Source organism: Peromyscus leucopus, chromosome 1 (assembly GCF_004664715.2).
Source record: "Peromyscus leucopus breed LL Stock chromosome 1, UCI_PerLeu_2.1, whole genome shotgun sequence".
Taxonomy (NCBI): Eukaryota; Metazoa; Chordata; class Mammalia; order Rodentia; family Cricetidae; genus Peromyscus; species Peromyscus leucopus.
In genome coordinates, this window is record NC_051063.1 from 192,180,789 (window position 1) to 192,198,022 (window position 17,234).

Genomic DNA, 17,234 nt, shown 5'->3' on the forward strand with positions numbered 1-17,234 from the left:
GTAATTTGATGTACAGACCATCCCACAGCAGATAGAAGGCCACTCAGTGAAGAGTCCATAACTACAATGATTAATGCAGCTGAGAACATGTGGCTAGCCTGACTATAGGCAATAATGAAGAATATACCACCATTATTCTGGGAAATGATCTTACCGCTAAAATAATACATATCATAAATTTTTAGATATACAACACTACAATGATACAATTTACATAATTATGATAATATTATTTCATTTTATATTCCTTATCCAGAAAAAGCAAAATCTGGAAATAATGGAATCATGACTCATCACATAGGGGCTTAAAGTAGGAAAAGACATAGAAATGATGGCTGTGATATTTATTAGCCACGAGTTGTGATTCTGAGAAATAGCAATGTAACCTTGTAAAATGGAGGAAATGGTATAAAAAGTGAGAAAGGTGCAAACCAAGACCAGGATGGTCTGTGTGGCTCTGGATTCAGGAGAGGTTCTGGGGGAGGCACGAGTGCTGAGGATGTGTTGAACCCTCTTCTTGTGTCCATAAAGTATGACAATTATGGAGATGCTGGAACATACAATGAACATAGAAAATACGACTTCAGGGAATACCCAAAATGTCGTATACAATGAATCTACTATTTTGTCACGACTTACAGAGAAGCAGAATTCAGAATCTGTATTTTGTGTCTTATTTTTGCTATTTCTTTTGGTAGACCAGGACATTGGAAAAATTGTATTTACTACCATGTACAGGATCCAGAAGAGGAAAATGGAGAGGCGAATATATTTTTGTACTTTGATTTTAAGATCTTTACAATAGGAGTCACAAGGACTGATAATGATGGCCTGGAAGATACTCAAGAGGCAGGTGGTACTGATGGACATGCTCCTGCCAAGTCTGAGAGCATATAAAATAAGTTGGCATCCAACGTCATTGAAGAACCATTACCACCCAAAAGCTCTCATTACCTGGGGCACTCCTGTAGAGAGAATGATCAAGGAGTTGGCTGTGAAGACATGTGTAAGAATTAAGTCTATAGTCTTTAATGTGTGTTTATTGTAGTAAATGAGTAGATAGTACAATAGAAAAGATACATTTCCCAGTATTCCCGTTGCACTCTGAAGTGAAAACACTATTCTTATTGCCAAGTTCCTGGAGTCCATTCTGTCACTGGCAATTTTACTTTCAAATTATGACTATAATTATGTCTCTGAGATAAATCATGCAAATCAGGCAATACTTGACTTTTTTGACATACTAGTTTCTTGATGTCTGCATGACACACTAAGTTGATTTTCATTTGTAAATTTCAGTGTCCTGGGCATTGTGTATCCTATATATTTCTTTTGTAGAAAAAAAGGAATCTTATTACTTTCACAAAAACAGAAACTAAGTTTCTTGTAAGGATTACTTGATTATGATTGATATGAAGTGTCTTCTCTCTAAGATGAAAGTCATAGAGCTATAGGTCCAAGCCAAACCTCTCAATAATATTAATATGATAAACATTGTGATATCATCTTGATACACATTAAAAATGATCTTGAATATTTTTGTATTATATGATATTTTAGATATAGAAATCATACAAAGGGAGGCAATTTAGAGAATATACAGATCCCTACAGTGAACAGTTTCAAAAAATAGTACAATGGGCAAAATATTCCGTTACTCACCTGGAGGACTGAGTTTACTTAGGTGCTGGACATACTGGCTAAGGATGGTGTTTTAACATGGCAGATATGTCAGGAGAGAAAAGAAATACCCAAAGTCACAGGAAATTCTCTATACTGAGATTCCAAGGCCTTAAATTTCCAATTCCTGTAGGTACCCTACTAGTTTCCAGTGGGTGTTGTTTGTCTTCAGAGCCACAAAAATTTCCAGGTTTGCACAGTGTGATCACGTTTATTAGATCAACTGGTGGGCAGAGAGCTCAGGTGGTACATTTACTATATCAATTTTTCTCATAAAGAAGTAATTACTGATTGAGTCGTCCTGGAATGATACTGAGAACTGCAAACATGGGTGGCAATCTATGAATCACTGTTACAATACTGTTCATCTGGCACCTCCTGTGACTTGCATAGCTGTTTGAAGTGGACAATACTGTTCCCTTCACTACCAAGACAAAACCTGAGGAAAAAACTTATAGATGATTGCCTAAAGCAAAACGGTCATTCTGAGCACTTCAAGCACTTTGAACCCTTGAAGAATGAGAACATGGCCTGGCTGCTTCCACAGACAGTCACTTAATGTTTTACTCAACAGTGATATATCAGTCAGATTTTTAAATATTATATTGCTATAAAATTTTATTTCTATTCTATCCTAAGTTGGCATGATACCAAAATTCAATTTATTCCTACAGAATCTGCCTGGGTCCAAGTTGGATTTGATGAATGCAAGAGATACCTAAGATTTCTTGTAACAGCAAACGGGTTTTATGATTGCTCATCTTAAAACATAAGAATATATCTCAAAGAATTGAACAGAATTGCTTTTATGAGCCTTGTTCAAGACTCATAATCATCTATGAAATATGAAAACTAGCATATAAAATAATTTTGTGCCATAGAAATTAATTTATTACAATGGTGGGCAGAGAGCTCAGGTGGTAAACTGTTTACAGTGTAGGTAAAAGACCTGTGTTCAGTCTCTAGATCTCACATAAAACATAACTGATGTGTTGTAGTACACTTGTAATCTAAGCTCCAAAGAAGCATAGATGGGAATCTGCCTGAGAATCACTGATTAGACAGTTTAGCTTATTTATAGAGTTCCAGGCAATAGCAAGAACCTGTTTCAAGAAGAAACAAGATAAATTACCTAAAGAAGTTCAACCGCACACCCAAGTGATAATCCTCCTAAACTCATAGTGCATAGTGCACATGAACACACAGAGAAAAAAGAACATTAAATTCTTGCTGATTTCAAATGAAATATTATATTTGATAATCTTTAAGTTTATCAAACTGATAGTAAGAAATCCAGTTTGTGAATTGCATTTAACTAAAAAATATATGTAGATAGAATACAAGAATATAAAATATATATGTTGTAACTTTAAACACACAAGAAAATATAAGCTGTGGAGACATTCCCATGGTAAACTTCCTACCCACTTTGTCCAAAGTATGGGTTCAAACAACTTCAGCTATCAATATTAGAAATTGAATCTCAAACTGACACACTATTCTAGTATCACTAAACCATAAGAAATGAGAGAATATGCATTTGTTCCAGATGAGTATCTTTCAAGATTAAAAATTACAATGTCAGCTCCCTTCAGAACCAGGTTCCCAAGTTCAAGAAGTTAAGCAGTCTCAGTGGTCATCAGCACTGAGTCCCAGGACAGACCCAGATCCTGTGGCAGTCGTAAGTGTAGTGCTGCCTAGAAATGTGTTTCCCTCAGAGGCAGTTGCAGATTCCAGTTCCTCCCCGGGATGAGATGACTTTGATAATCTTTATCATACACTTTAAGCTTTTATACTAGCATCTGTTTGTTATCCTGAGAATTTACCGTCAGGTTTATGTAAAAATCAGGAGTTGGAAATGGAAAAAGCATAATCACTGCCCTCCTTCATCCCCTTTGAAGTCAGATTCATTATCACTGGGATGATTCATCAATGGTCTGACAGTTATTTAGTTATATTGTTTTTACACGTAGGGGATTGGCACAAAGTAAGGGAAGCTTTTGCCTCAGTAATTCTGTTTATAGTCCAGAAAGCCTTCCTCTTACTTTGTTCAAATTTGCACTGTTCTATTTCTACCCAGAATAATTTTTGCAGACATGAGTGCTTACCAGACATCTCTTCTATGCTTGTTCTGCCTGCCAGACTGAAGCACACAATTACTGGATGCATTCCTTCTGCAAACCATCAGTTCATGATGCAGCTCCTGATATAACAGTCAGCTCTGTGGAAGTAGGAGGCAGTTCAACTCTGAGATAAAGGATCATAGCTCTATGACCTCATCTCCCTTCAGAACTACAGACTTCTTCCCTGTAAGTTGCAATGATTGCCCTAGCTTTGGGAGTCAAGGACTGTGCTGAAACATTTATTTTCCGATTTGATAATTAATGCCAATGAATGTCCTGTTTCCCAAAGGGAAAAAGTCTTTGGGGAGGCTGCTACTTTTTCATGATCCCTGAAGGCTGAGTGAGTGGGACTGTTCGAGGAACATCAAGCTCTCATCATGTGTTATGTCTCCATAGACTTGTTTTCACTGGATTCTTTTACACAAAAAGAAGTCACTTAGTAGTTTTCAGTTCTCTGTGCTGACCCACTTCCAACACTCAGCAAGGTGGAATCAGTTAGGAATTTGGGAATATCTCATGAAGTAGCAGTAAGAGAAAATCATAGCATCATGATTTGCACTAGAAATCACTGCAATCTTGGTACAACAAGATACAAATTTACTAGAAATGATGGTATGGAATATGCCAGTGAAAGTTATAAATACCATCTGGCTTTGATAGGAATTCTGATCAGAGACATATCCTAGAATAAATTGTATATATAACGTTCACAAATGAAGGCAACTATGTCCATTAAATTGACATAACCAACAGCTATCATTTGAACCTACAAGCCATGAATGGCAACAGGAAAAAATCTAGGACTTTCCCACTTTATTCAAGATTTTATTTTCATTTAATAAATGCTGGTAATGGCATTTCCCTTTCCTCTAACCCTTCAACTACCCTCTCACCTGCCCTCCAATGTGGATCGACCCCCATTCTGTCTCTAATTAGAGAAAACAAACAGGCTTTGTGAAAATTATAATATAATAACATGATAATATAATATAACATATACTTAATATAATAAAACAAAATAGCACCTCAGAATACAACAACACAGAAGGAAAAGTACTCAAGAAAAGAACAAGAAAGAGTAGAGGCTAAGATCCACTTGTTCTCATATAAACACAAAACTGGAAGACAGAGTGTAAACTCAAAGAACATATAGCATAACAAGACAAGAATAAAAACATTAAAAAGTTATAATATCATGTAATTAAAATGAAAGGAAGAAAAGAACCTGAGCAGACATTATAAGACAAGGAACCTTCAGAGGTTGACTTCATTTTCTGTTGGCACATCCCCTGCTGCACATGTGGCCTAGCCTCAAGTGTAGTTTATTTCCCCAGTGTAGCACCATTAGAGAAAAACTAAATTTTAATTTGCAAGTGGTAATCTATTGGAGATAGGTACTTAGATAACAATAGGAGACTGTGCCCACCTCTTCTTTCCAGTCAAGGTCTTCATCAGGTCCAGAAAGAGGCCTGTGTGCACTGTAATAGACTGTTTCCATGGATGTCTGTGCTGTTGTGATGAGAAGGCCTTATTTCCGATTGCAATGTACTCCTCTGGGTCTTATACTCTTTCTGCCTGCTTTTAGGAAGGGTTCTTTGACCCCTGAGGAAATCCTGTTTCAGGATGAATGTTCCAAAGTTTCTCATTCTCTGAATTTTGTCTGTTGTATTTCTGGATTTACTATCATCTTATTTATAAGGAATTTTCTCTGATGATGGCTGAGCAACGCCCTGTCCTCTGAATACAGCAGAATGTCATTAGGAGTCATTTTATTGCTCCATTCCTTTAGTAAAACAATATTATTGGTTTCCCCCTAGGCATGAGTTTAGCTCTAGTCTCAGGTTCTTGGCCACCAAGCCAGTGTTGTGTATGGATTCTGTCTCATGGAGTAGGCCTTGAGTCAGTTCAGATACTTGCTGGTTATGCCCACAAGCTTTGTGCTGCCATTGCACTAGCATGACTTGAAGGTCGGACACCATTGTATATAGAAGGTTTTGTAGCCCGCCTAGTATTTACTTTTATGCTTTGGTAGCATGCAGACCACCGTCCTACTCCAAGAACACTAACTCTTATGGTTAAAGGTTCTAGATATGAACAAGTTTGACGTCCCCGTGATCGATGAGTTGTGTATGTGGTGTCTTCAGCAATAGGGACTCTGACGGTTTGTAGAGAACAATCTATAGCCAAGGCAACAGCTTAGTTTGTTGGGGATTCCTGTGGCAACCATTTAGCTACAACTCAATTAGATGTAACACATCCTAGGCATTGGAAGCTTTATTTGGTGACATGAGATGTCCAGTTGGAGTTGAGTCTCCATTGTTATGTGGTGATTTCATTTAGATGACCTTCATAAACGTATATAATTTAGGAAGATTTTACTACATTAAGTTTCCATAGTACCTCCCAAATGGCCCTTAATATTAGCTGTCTCACCTTTTATTTCCTCCCTTGTCCCTGGATTCTCTCCCTCTCACCATTTGCTCCTCAGATTCAAGTCCCCCCTACAACTCATTCATGGCTATTTTAAATTCCTTTCACAGAGAAATTTCTCTGTCCACCCTAAGTTACTTTCTCTCTACTTATCTTCTGTGGTTCTATGTATTGTTGCTTGGTTATCATTGACCTAAGAGGTAATATCCATGTATAAGAAATATATACTATATTTGACCTTCTGTATCAGGGCTACCTCACTGAGGAGGTTTTTTTTTTTTTCATTTCACATGCCATCCATTTTCCTTAGAACTTCATGATTTCATTTGTTAACATATGATAATATTGCCTTGCATAAATATGCAGCATTTTCTTTATCCAGTCTTCGGTTGAAATACATTTAAGTTCTTCCGCAACGTCTAGCTAATATGAACAGAGCAGCAAAGAACATGGGTGAGTAAGTCTCTTTGTAGTACGATGAAGAAAGAATCCTTTGGATATATGCTGAAGATGGTATAGCTGGATTTTGAGGTATATCAATTCCCATCTTCGTCAGTAACCAATCTCACTGATTTCCATAGTGGCTGTAATGTTTACACTTTGACCAACAATGATTCAGGGTTCTCTTTATTCCATACCATAGGCATCATGATCTGTCATTCATTTTATTAATCTTAGCAAGGCAGGTTAAGATGAAATTTCAAAGTAGTTTTAATTTGCATTTCCCTGATGGCTAAGTCTGCTAAACATTTACTTAAGTGTTTTTAATTCATTGAAGTTCCTCTGAGAATTCTGTTTAAATCTCTACCTGATCATTAAAATTGATTGTTTCTTGATATCCTATCTTTAAATTCTTTTAATGTTTTGAATAGTGCCCCTTTAGCAAAGGAATAATCAATATAAATAAATAAATAATAAATAAATAAACAATTCCCAGTCTGTAGTCTGTCACATCTTAGCCCAGTAAAATCAACTGGGCTAAGATGAGTGAAAGTAACAGTGAACACAAATGGCCATAGTCAAATAAAGGGATTTGGGGAAGAAAGTAGCATGTTTGTATAGGCAACTTTTTGTCACTATAGTAAAATACCATGATAAAGCTCACTTATAAAAGAAATGTTTCATTTGGTCTAATGGTTGCAGAGTGAGTGAGCATAAAGGAGGAAGAAGCATGGTCCAGATAGGAGGCCAAGAGATCACACTTGTGTCCACACAGGAAGTAAGAATGGAAATGAAAGTGGGATAGTGTTATAAATTCTCACATTCTACCCCTAGTAAATACTCATTGCATAGAAACTACTGAAATGTTTCACACACTCCTTACATTTCACAGTCAACAAGAACCAAGTGTTCACATGCCTCAGCCTATACAACACATTTATCTGTCAAACAGCTAGACTACTTTTCTTCTCCATAGGTCTATGGATGTCTTATAATACAAAATTCATTATGTACAACTTTACAGGTGTTAACATAATTAAAAATCAAACATCTAATATTTCTTCTGATACTCAAGGCAATTTTTTAAGTCTCATTGCCCATTTAAAAGCAAAACTCATTAATGCTTGTTCCCTAAGAACACTTTTCTCCCAGGTCATCTAAAGATCAGGAGAGGCTTTTTTTTCTTTTTTCTTTCTTTTTTTTGACAGAGTTTCTCTATGCAGCTTTGTACCTTTCCTAGAACTCACTCTGTAGCCCAGGCTGGCCTCGAACTCACAGAGATCCACCTCCCTCTGACTCCTGAGTGCTGGGATTAAAGGAATGTGCTACTACCACCTGGCCAGGAGACTCCTTTTAATGGCATTAATCTGAACAATTACAGCATCTCTTTTAGGCAATTCGTATGGCTGGAGCGTTAATCTTCCTTGTATTCTTTGACTTTCCAAACCATACACTTTATATTTTATTCTGCCCAATGTGCTGTTTTTCCTGTAGACTAGTATAAGAGTTATCAATAATTAGGATTCTGTGGAGTCAGTGTTATTCTGTATTTAAATTTCCTGGGCAAAATAAATTAACCACTCACTCTAAAATTCTGCACCATATAAACTCTCAGTATGTGTCAATAAATAATCATAGAGTTTGTCATATATCACAAAAATGATTTTTAACACAGTTGATGTTAAACTCCGTGATTCATTCTGGAATCTCTTAAGCCAGTTTTCAAAGTTTACTTTGCTCTCTGTAAAAAACTTTTCCAGATAGCAAGTTGAGTGGCCCATTAAGCTCTGCCTATAGTCCTCAACTGCTTCTCTAATCCAAAGTTCCAAACTTTTTTACATGCCTCCAAAAACAAAGAAGGTCAGAGTCTTCACAGCACCATCCCACTCTGGTAACAACTTACACATTAGTTACTTTCCTGTTGCTATAATAAGACACTATAACTGGAAATAACTGACATTATGTAGAGTAAGTTTGTGCCTTTGTATCCATATAGCCTGTTCATCAAGGCTGGGTAGCAGAGCAGAAAGAAAAAGGCATGGCATCAGGAGCTGGAAGCTGAGTGCTCACATTTGAAGTAGGAAGCAGAGACAGCCAATTGGAATATACAAGCCTGTTAATATCAAATCCTTCCCCAGTGTAGTACTTTCTCCGGAAAGTATAGACCATCCAGTGTGCCCCAAACAGGATTAACAAGAGAGCAACAAGTCTTCATATTCTTGAGGCAATGAAGGATATTTCTCCTTCAGATAAACACATTTTCCATGTAACAAACAGTGACCATACACAGAACAGTTTCTATAACTGTAACTTATTGATGTGAATTACTTAAACTAAGAGAATTGTGTCAAATGACGCCCACAGATAAATCAGATGGACATTGTCTTGTGTGGACTTTACAGATCACATATCTCTCTTGGTTTTAAACACTCAAGAATTTCTCCTAGCCAGAAAGCAAATATTAAGCCTCTAACTTTTCTTTTTCTTCACTAATTGCAAAATTTAATGTTCCAAATTTGTCTTCAAAATTCATGGAGTATTGTTCTAGTTGGACTAAGTGATTTTTTATAATGAATATGTAGCCTTGTATTATGTACTATTTAAAGAACACAGTTGATTTCATTTGTGATAGTTTCATGTAAATTCTTTGATAAGTGGGCTGTGTTCAGATTTTCTGTTGTTGCCATGGTAATATTTCTAATTTTTCCGAGCACATTTCCTTATCATAATTCCATTTAATTTGTAGTAGTTTTATAAAGATTGCAATCGTTTTCAGTGCTGATTATGACGTCATGTTTTTCCTAATAGAGACACATGGCTGGATATCATAAATTTCTGACTAACATTGAGCAAGTGTGGTTACATTGGGAGGTACTGGAATCTGATCACTGAAAATGAACTTCGCTTTGTGGAGAAGAATACAGAGAAGGATGGAGGGGTAAGACACACAAATTTCTTTGCAATATTCCCACACATGAGACCTTCATATTCTCTGGGTCCTCTGTTGCTATTGTCCTTCAGGGATCATAAGAATTTTAAAAAGCCTCTTCAAACACTGTCTCTTTGGAGACACTGACAAGAATTTCATGATCAGCTTTTAGATAGGTAATTGCCTATCAAATAAAATTTGTGAAAAGTTGTTGACTCCCAAAGCAAGAGCTGTCATTGCCTCTTTGGTGAAACGAAAACTTCAGTTCAGAAGGGAGATGAGATCACAGCCACAGACCTTTATTTCACACTTAAGATGCTTCCCTCTCCTTGATGCTGCATTTCAGAAATTTCAGGATGTTATGAAGTGTACACTGACCAGAAATTTCTGCTCACAGAATCAGTCAAGTGAGTAGTTTGTATTTGGTCTGAGAAGCAAATCTAGCTACTAAGAGAAATCTTGGGAAGTGATTATATCTGAAAAGTTGATTCCGAAGTGGGAAATATATGCAGTGCAAATTTAGACTTCAGTTTCTATGAATATCTTGCAGTACCTTTCCACAATCTTGATTTGTTATAATATGTTTTACTTAATGAAGGGATTAGTAAATATAAACATTCAAATATGCATTAATGATAATTTAATTTCTCTCTCTCTCTCTCTCTCTCTCTCTCTGTGTGTGTGTGTGTGTGTGTGTGTGTGTGTGTGTGTGTGTGTGTGTGTGTGTGTGCTTGTATATGAGCATGTGGGCAGGGACATATAAGTTCAGGAGTATACTGTATGTGTGTGTGTGTGTTTGTGTGTGTGTGTGTGTGTGTGTTCAGAGAATAATCTCAGGTTTCTTCTTCTGACACATTTTGTATTTTAAAAATACTATTATAATATTTTTAATCAATTTCTTCAAGTCGCCTGGAACACTCTGAATGTTTTAGACTGGATGGAAAGGGAGCCCCATGGGTCTTCATTATTTTCCATTCCAGTGTGTAGGTGACAGGTGTGTACTACCACACCTGGATTTTTATTGACCTGTGGAGGTTCAACACAGGCCCTCACATATCCAAGGCAATACTACTCCTACTGAACCTTCTCCCTAATCTATAAAAAATTAAAACTTTAGGCTACACTATTCCATTAAATATTAGTTTTCCAGTGTAATATCTAAGAATCAGTGCATTATTTAAGAGTTAATGCCAGGAATCCAGAGTCTGAGTCAAGAGGGCTGCATAAAGTTATATTCAACAAACATTACAAAATGAGAGCCTTTGAGAAGTCAGTTACCAAAGACATAGAAATATAACATTTCCAATCGGCTTTGTCACAACCCTACATCATATCACTGATAATAGTGTCCAGCTGTGGTTTTTTTTTCCATATTGTATTATGGAACATGCAATCATATCTATAATAACAAGTAAGAGGCAGGATCAATCTTGATCTGTGCTTTGTTTTCTTTAAATACAATCATAAATTATGAACATTTGCACTTACTTTGTATCTGTTTGTTGTAAATTTCTTCCTCTTTCATTTATACTGCTTCAGAGCACAGATCATCTGATTATCAGCTATGACTGTGCTATTAGAGGACATGTGGGTAGGTCTAACCTTCAAAGCTCAATTTTACATCATAATTGTGACTTTGACAAAATCACAAGAATAGGATGACTGATGTATAGTTTTATATTCTTTCTATTATACCCAACTGGTCAGATTCCATAATGCTTTCTTCAATGTGATCACCATTTTCTGTGTGGAAGTTGAATGTCGTGTTTTTCCCAAGGAAAGAAGCAGGAAGATGACCAACCTAATCATCATGGCTCAATTAATTAAAACAAGCAATAATTAAAGTAACCCTTTTATATTTGTGTATTCAGACTACATTCTGCTGAGATGGGGTTCAAGAGTCCAGCCTTGGAAATAAGGGAGGAAAGGGACAAGGATTTTAAATCACAGGAGTAACAGGATTCCAAAGGAAGGATTTGACAGGCAAAATAGTTGGCCTTACAGGAGGAGAAGATAGGAATTACAAGTTAGTCATAATGACCTCAGGAAACAAAGATATAATTACAAAGTGATCATAATGTAGTCATAACAACAGTTATTCATAAAAATCTTTGAAACAAAGTTAGTGTTGCAAGATGGTCATAACTTTTTGAAACACATACATGGTTACTATTTCCCAAGTAGTATAAAAACCATTTGTGCCGGGCTTTGGTGGCACACGCCTTTAATCCCAGCACTCGGTAGGCAGAGGCAGGCGGATCTCTGTGAGTTCGAGTCCAGCCTGGACTACCAAGTGAGTCCCAGGAAAGGTGCAAAGCTACACAGAGAATCCCTGTCTCGAAAACCTAAAAAAAAAAATTGTAATCAAGGTTAAAGGTGGAGCTTATCCTTAAGCAACAGATATTAAATCATAAACAGGAATGAACCGTTTGCCTTTATTATATGATGTCTTTTTAGCCTAATATGTAGGCAAGCTTGTTCATCATTCTCTAGACTTATATATTCCTCTCAACTATTTGATAGATACTTAGCATTATTTTTCTGTGTGGGTGGATAAAATATGTAATCAATGTATGCAAGGCCTGTTTAGAAATTATGCCTGTTTGATTAGCATTTAAAGAACAAATGTAATATAGGTAACCATTTTTTCCCATTTTCCAGGGAATTTCCGTTATATCAAATATTCCAGCCCATTGTTGATAATAAGGGTGACCTATTTTCCTCTGTCTGAAATTAGGGTTCTATTGTCTGGGCCCCGACAAAATGAAAAATTCATCAAAGATGGGGAGGGTATTAGGACAATGAGTATTCATCAGAAGCATCTGCTTTGTTGACCCAACTGAAGAGACAAGGAGCAATTACATCGAATGGACTAGATTACATCAGATTTCAGTAAATCCAGGGCTTTCTGATTTTTGTAGAACTTCTGAGGGCTTCCACCATGTAGATCATCTTTGGAGCAATTTGTAGTCTTCACTTGATTGCTAGATAATGTCAACCAGCTGGGTGGAATTCTGCCAAGACACATATAGAGTAGGGACAGAAATTAAAGTTAAGGAACTTAAGGAAAACTTCCACATTTGGATTTTCATACTCAGGAATAGGTAATATTGGAGGCTTGTCCAGACCTAAATACATTGATGGATTAAGTCATAATTTTAAAATTACCTATATAACGATAAAAAACATTAGACCTGTGTTAGAAGTTTTAAGTCAAATTATTTACAGATTTTACATAATTTAATTATATATGAAAAACTTATAAATTCTGAGGTTCAAAAAGCTCATAAAATAGTCTTACAAATTTTGGAATAAGGTTTACACCTTAGCACAATTTAAACAGCTACATGAATCAAGTATTCTAATTTTTTAGCTGCTCTGTTTTCCTTGTTTTGTGCCACAAATCAGGTGGCTTTTCTAACATAGGACAGACACTATCCAACTCCAGGAGCACCTTTTCAATACAGCATAACAACATAAAATTATATTTTCAAATACCCATCCCAAGAGACATCTGAATCATTGCAAAACTGACCCAGTGATTATAAAAAGGTTAAAACTTGATTACTGAAGTAGCTGTGGTAAGATGCAGCAGAGGACTTGGTCCTGGGGTAGTGGAATGCACAAAGCTGCCTAGTGTGGCATACTGTGGAGGAGGGTGTCTGAATTACTCCAGCCCAGTAGTGTGGGAGTGATGGAAGCTAGATCTTGGCCTGTCTCCCATGTGTGTGTGTAACACAGAAACACATACAAGGGACAGAGACAGCAAAACCTAAACCAATACACAAAATGCTACAAGACATGGAGTCAGTGAGAACAAATTAAATTCATCATCAGGGACCATGACAACAAACATTGGGGTCTTCCAGAGTTTCACCATTCAAAAAAAGGAGCTTTTTAAGAAATAGGATTTTTCTCAATCATGTCCTTTTATATCCCAAGCACTAGGAATCCACCAGATGTTTCTTAGGTTTTGGCTTTCCTGGTGGAGGTAGGTCAGGTCTTTCTTATTTCTGTCTCAGTTCCGGTAATGCCTAGCATTCTATGTTGTGCCTATCCATTCACTTGGTTCCTTCTACTACAGAAGGGCCTCAATGTTCCTCAGTGTATGGCCTACCATAGTACCCTGACATTGTGTGCTCAAGTTCCAGACCTTATTTTTTCTTGTCCCTCATTCTCATTAGGGCATCCTCAACATCCCAAGGCAGGTCAGAAAAGGACTAGTGGTTCTGAACGAACTCCTAAGTAAGGAGAAATTGCCAGGTAAACTGTTAAATGTCTCCCTTGTTGCCCTTGATGAGTGAATGTTGGACCTCATCAGATATGCCCTCTGCCTTTTCACTAGATCAGTGTATCAGAGAACAAGAACAGACGGAACCAGGCATCACTAAAGGAGTTAGAAAGTTTTTATGACTACAATAGTAGGCTTCCATGAAAAACAAAAGATACTTGCTGTTTTCATTTTTTAGGATACTGCCATTTGTTCAGACAGTCCGACGCACTGAAGAATTACATTAGAGGCTTTGGAATATGTCTAATGTGTGGATTCCTGGGAGCATCTCTTCAGTTATGGTGGGTCATAGGATTCCTGAGAGGTCCTTAATGGTCCAGTTTCTGAATTTTTCAATTTGCATTAGGGTCTTGACCTCCAAATTTTAATCGTAAAGATGGGAGAAGGACCAATAACCCAAAATATCATTGCCAAATAAAGGAAAGCAAGCAATTCTTATTCCAATTAACCAGCTGCCTCTGTCTAAGTCAGGGTTCCACAGGCCAGTCTTAGATATGAGAAACACAAGGGTTTTGGGGGGTTCTATTTTTTAATAAGAGATTTTCTATTCATTTTAGATATCAACCACAGATTCCACTGTTCTCCCTCCTCCCACCCACCAGCCTTCCCCATCCAACCCAACTCCCTTTCCTACATCCTCCAAGGAAAGGTCTCCCTGGGGAGTCAGTAGAGCCTGAAATATTCAGTTGAGGCAGGTCCACCCCTCCTCCCTGCACCAAGGCTGAGCAAAGTGTCTCAGCATAGGCACTAGGTTCCAAAAACCCAGCTCATACACTAAGGACAGGTCCCGGTCTTACTGCCTGGGGATCCCCTAAACAGTTCAAACTAAACAACTGTCTCACTTATCCAGAGGGCCTAGTCTAGTACCATGGAGGCTCCTCAGCTATTGGGAACAAAAGGATTTTGCAGCTCAGGGGTTGAGATTTTCTAAAGGGGAATTTGGAAGGCAAAACAGGTGGGGTTACAGGAGCAGAACGTAAGCATAATAGAAGCATAAGTCAAAAGGGCCTTCAGAAAGGAAGATATGATTGCAAAGTGGTCATAAGATAGTTATAACAAAAGACAGTTGTAAGAACAGTTTCAAACAAATGTAGGCTTTGGAAATAGTTATAACATTTCAAAACAAATAAAGTTGCTGTTTCCTGAAAAAAGCAATACATAACTATATATAGTTATAATTGTAGATGGAGTATAGCCCAATCTTTAAGAAACAGAAGTTTAATCATACACAGGAACAAACCTAGTTTGTCTGAATCATAAGATGGCTTTTAACCATAAGTTGGAGGCAAGCTGGATAATCATCTAACTTGTTATGGGTATGTTCTCCTCCTGTAACCCCAACTATTTTTCCCACCAAGCCTCCCATCAGAAACCTCACTCTGATCTATAAAAATCTGTCTTTCTAAAATTCAAAGATGAATTCTAGAAACCCAACTAATGGGGAGGCAGCCTGTGTACATGAAACAAAAAGCTTGGTTTATTTAATTGCTTGCTTTCATTAATTTGCCCATGATGATTTGGATCAGTGGTCCTCTTTTCATCTTTGAGATTAGATGTATACCAAAACATAGGGAGAGCTGGTGTTTCCTATATGTTCATTACCTCACAATCACACCAGATATTGGATTTCATTAGCACTATTGGACATTCTTCATTCGTTAATTCCTTAGTAAGTGTGATCATTTTCTTCTTGATTTCCGTAAAGGTGATTCAATTACTTTCATTCCACTGTCCATTTAAAAGTTTGCTGCAAAATATTTCCTGTGTCTTTACTCCACAGTTCTTTATCTGTGAGGAAAAGTGTGCTAGCCTATGTTTATGTCTGTTTTTATAAAACTTGATGATACATAGCCCTTTTCATGATTCTGTTTTTATTGTATAATAAATGTTTTACTATAAAAGAACAGAAATATCCTCATTATGGTGGAGCTATATATTCATTTTATGTTTAAATTTCAGATGAGATATGCATAAGTTTCCTTCATGATGTTGCAAGAGTGGTTAAAGTCATTTTATCTTCAATATGACTTATAATTAGAAGTCCATTTTAAAATTTGAAAGCCAACATCCCTTTTGTTTGTACTCACTGGCCCTTGTTTCTGCAACAGCACTGTGGACTTACTGCTAACATTGACATTTTAAAGCAAAGTTCTACAACTTCTTTCAATAAATATGTACAATTAAAGACATCAGAAGTCTCACTGGAAAAAAATATTTTTTACAAATATTGTTGAGAAAATAATTTTGTGAGTCAGAGTCCTGTTTTATTGCCCACAGTATCTTTGAAGTCTTGAGAACATGTGATTTTCCCACACCAAAAACCAGGTCTCAAAATTTCAACTCACTCTTTTGTCTAGGGAAGTGATTTTTGGAACTGTTTAAGGAAGAAGTTCTAAATGACAGAATGGACCACAAGGATTTGACAATAGGAATAGTGTTCTTACTTCAGAGCACAGTTGGAATTGTTGGGAATTTCTCTCTTCTTTCCTGCTACCTCATCCATTACTACACTGAACAGACATTAAAGACCACAAATTTGATTCTTACACACATGTTCACAGCCAACTCCATGATCATTCTTTCTAAAGGACTACTCCACACAATGAGAGCTTTTGGGGTGGTAGGGTTCCTCAATGATTTTGGCTGCGAATTTCTTTTGTATATTCAAAGACTAGGCAGAGCCATGTCTATAGGCACCACCTGCTTTTTGAGTGTTTTCCAGGCCATCACCATCAGCCCTGGGAATTCTTTTTGGTTGTGTCTTAAAGTCAAAGCTCCAAAGCACATTGGTCTCTTCACTTCCCTCTGCTGGATTCACTACATGTCAATAAATATGGTTTTCCCTGTGTATATGTACACCACGGGGAACAGCAATAATCTGACACATAAACGTGGCTTGAAATATTGCTCCACATCAGGTCATGATGACCTTGGAAGCTCATTATATGCAACGTTTTTTGTTCTTCCTGAAATTTTGTTTTCTGTCATCATTGTTTGGTCCAGCAGCTCCATGGTTGTCATTCTGTATAGGCACAAACAGCGGGTTTGGCATATCCATAGCACCAATGTTTCCTCCAGAACATCCCCTGAATCCAAAGCCACCCACCGCATAATGGCCCTGGTGTCCACATTTATAGGTTTTTATGCCCTCTCTTCCATCTTACAAGGTTGCATTGCTCTCATATATAAACCTGGTTGGTGGCTAGTGAACATTACTGCAATCATTTCTATGTGTTTTCCTACTTTGGGACCCTTTGTTGTAAGCTGGGACTCACAGTGCAAAGGTTGTGCTTTTCTGGAGACAGGAATCCCAAAACCCATAATCTCACCACAGGTATAA

The 17,234-nt window shown here is 37.1% G+C and overlaps 1 protein-coding gene and 1 pseudogene across 1 annotated transcript; one reads left to right on the forward strand and one right to left on the reverse strand.

Moving 5' to 3' along the window:
* Positions 1–234: 234 nt before the first annotated feature.
* On the reverse strand, positions 235–1,210 carry LOC114688780 (annotated as a pseudogene).
* Positions 1,211–16,298: 15,088 nt separating this feature from the next.
* On the forward strand, positions 16,299–17,234 carry LOC114688786 (vomeronasal type-1 receptor 4-like). The gene has a single exon (XM_028863298.1). The coding sequence runs from the start codon at positions 16,299–16,301 to the stop codon at positions 17,232–17,234; it is 936 nt and encodes a 311-aa protein (XP_028719131.1).

Bases quoted from the DNA above. Each gene is read 5' to 3' on its own strand.
- LOC114688786 (XM_028863298.1), top strand. From the start codon at position 16,299: ATGGACCACAAGGATTTGACAATAGGAATAGTGTTCTTACTTCAGAGC.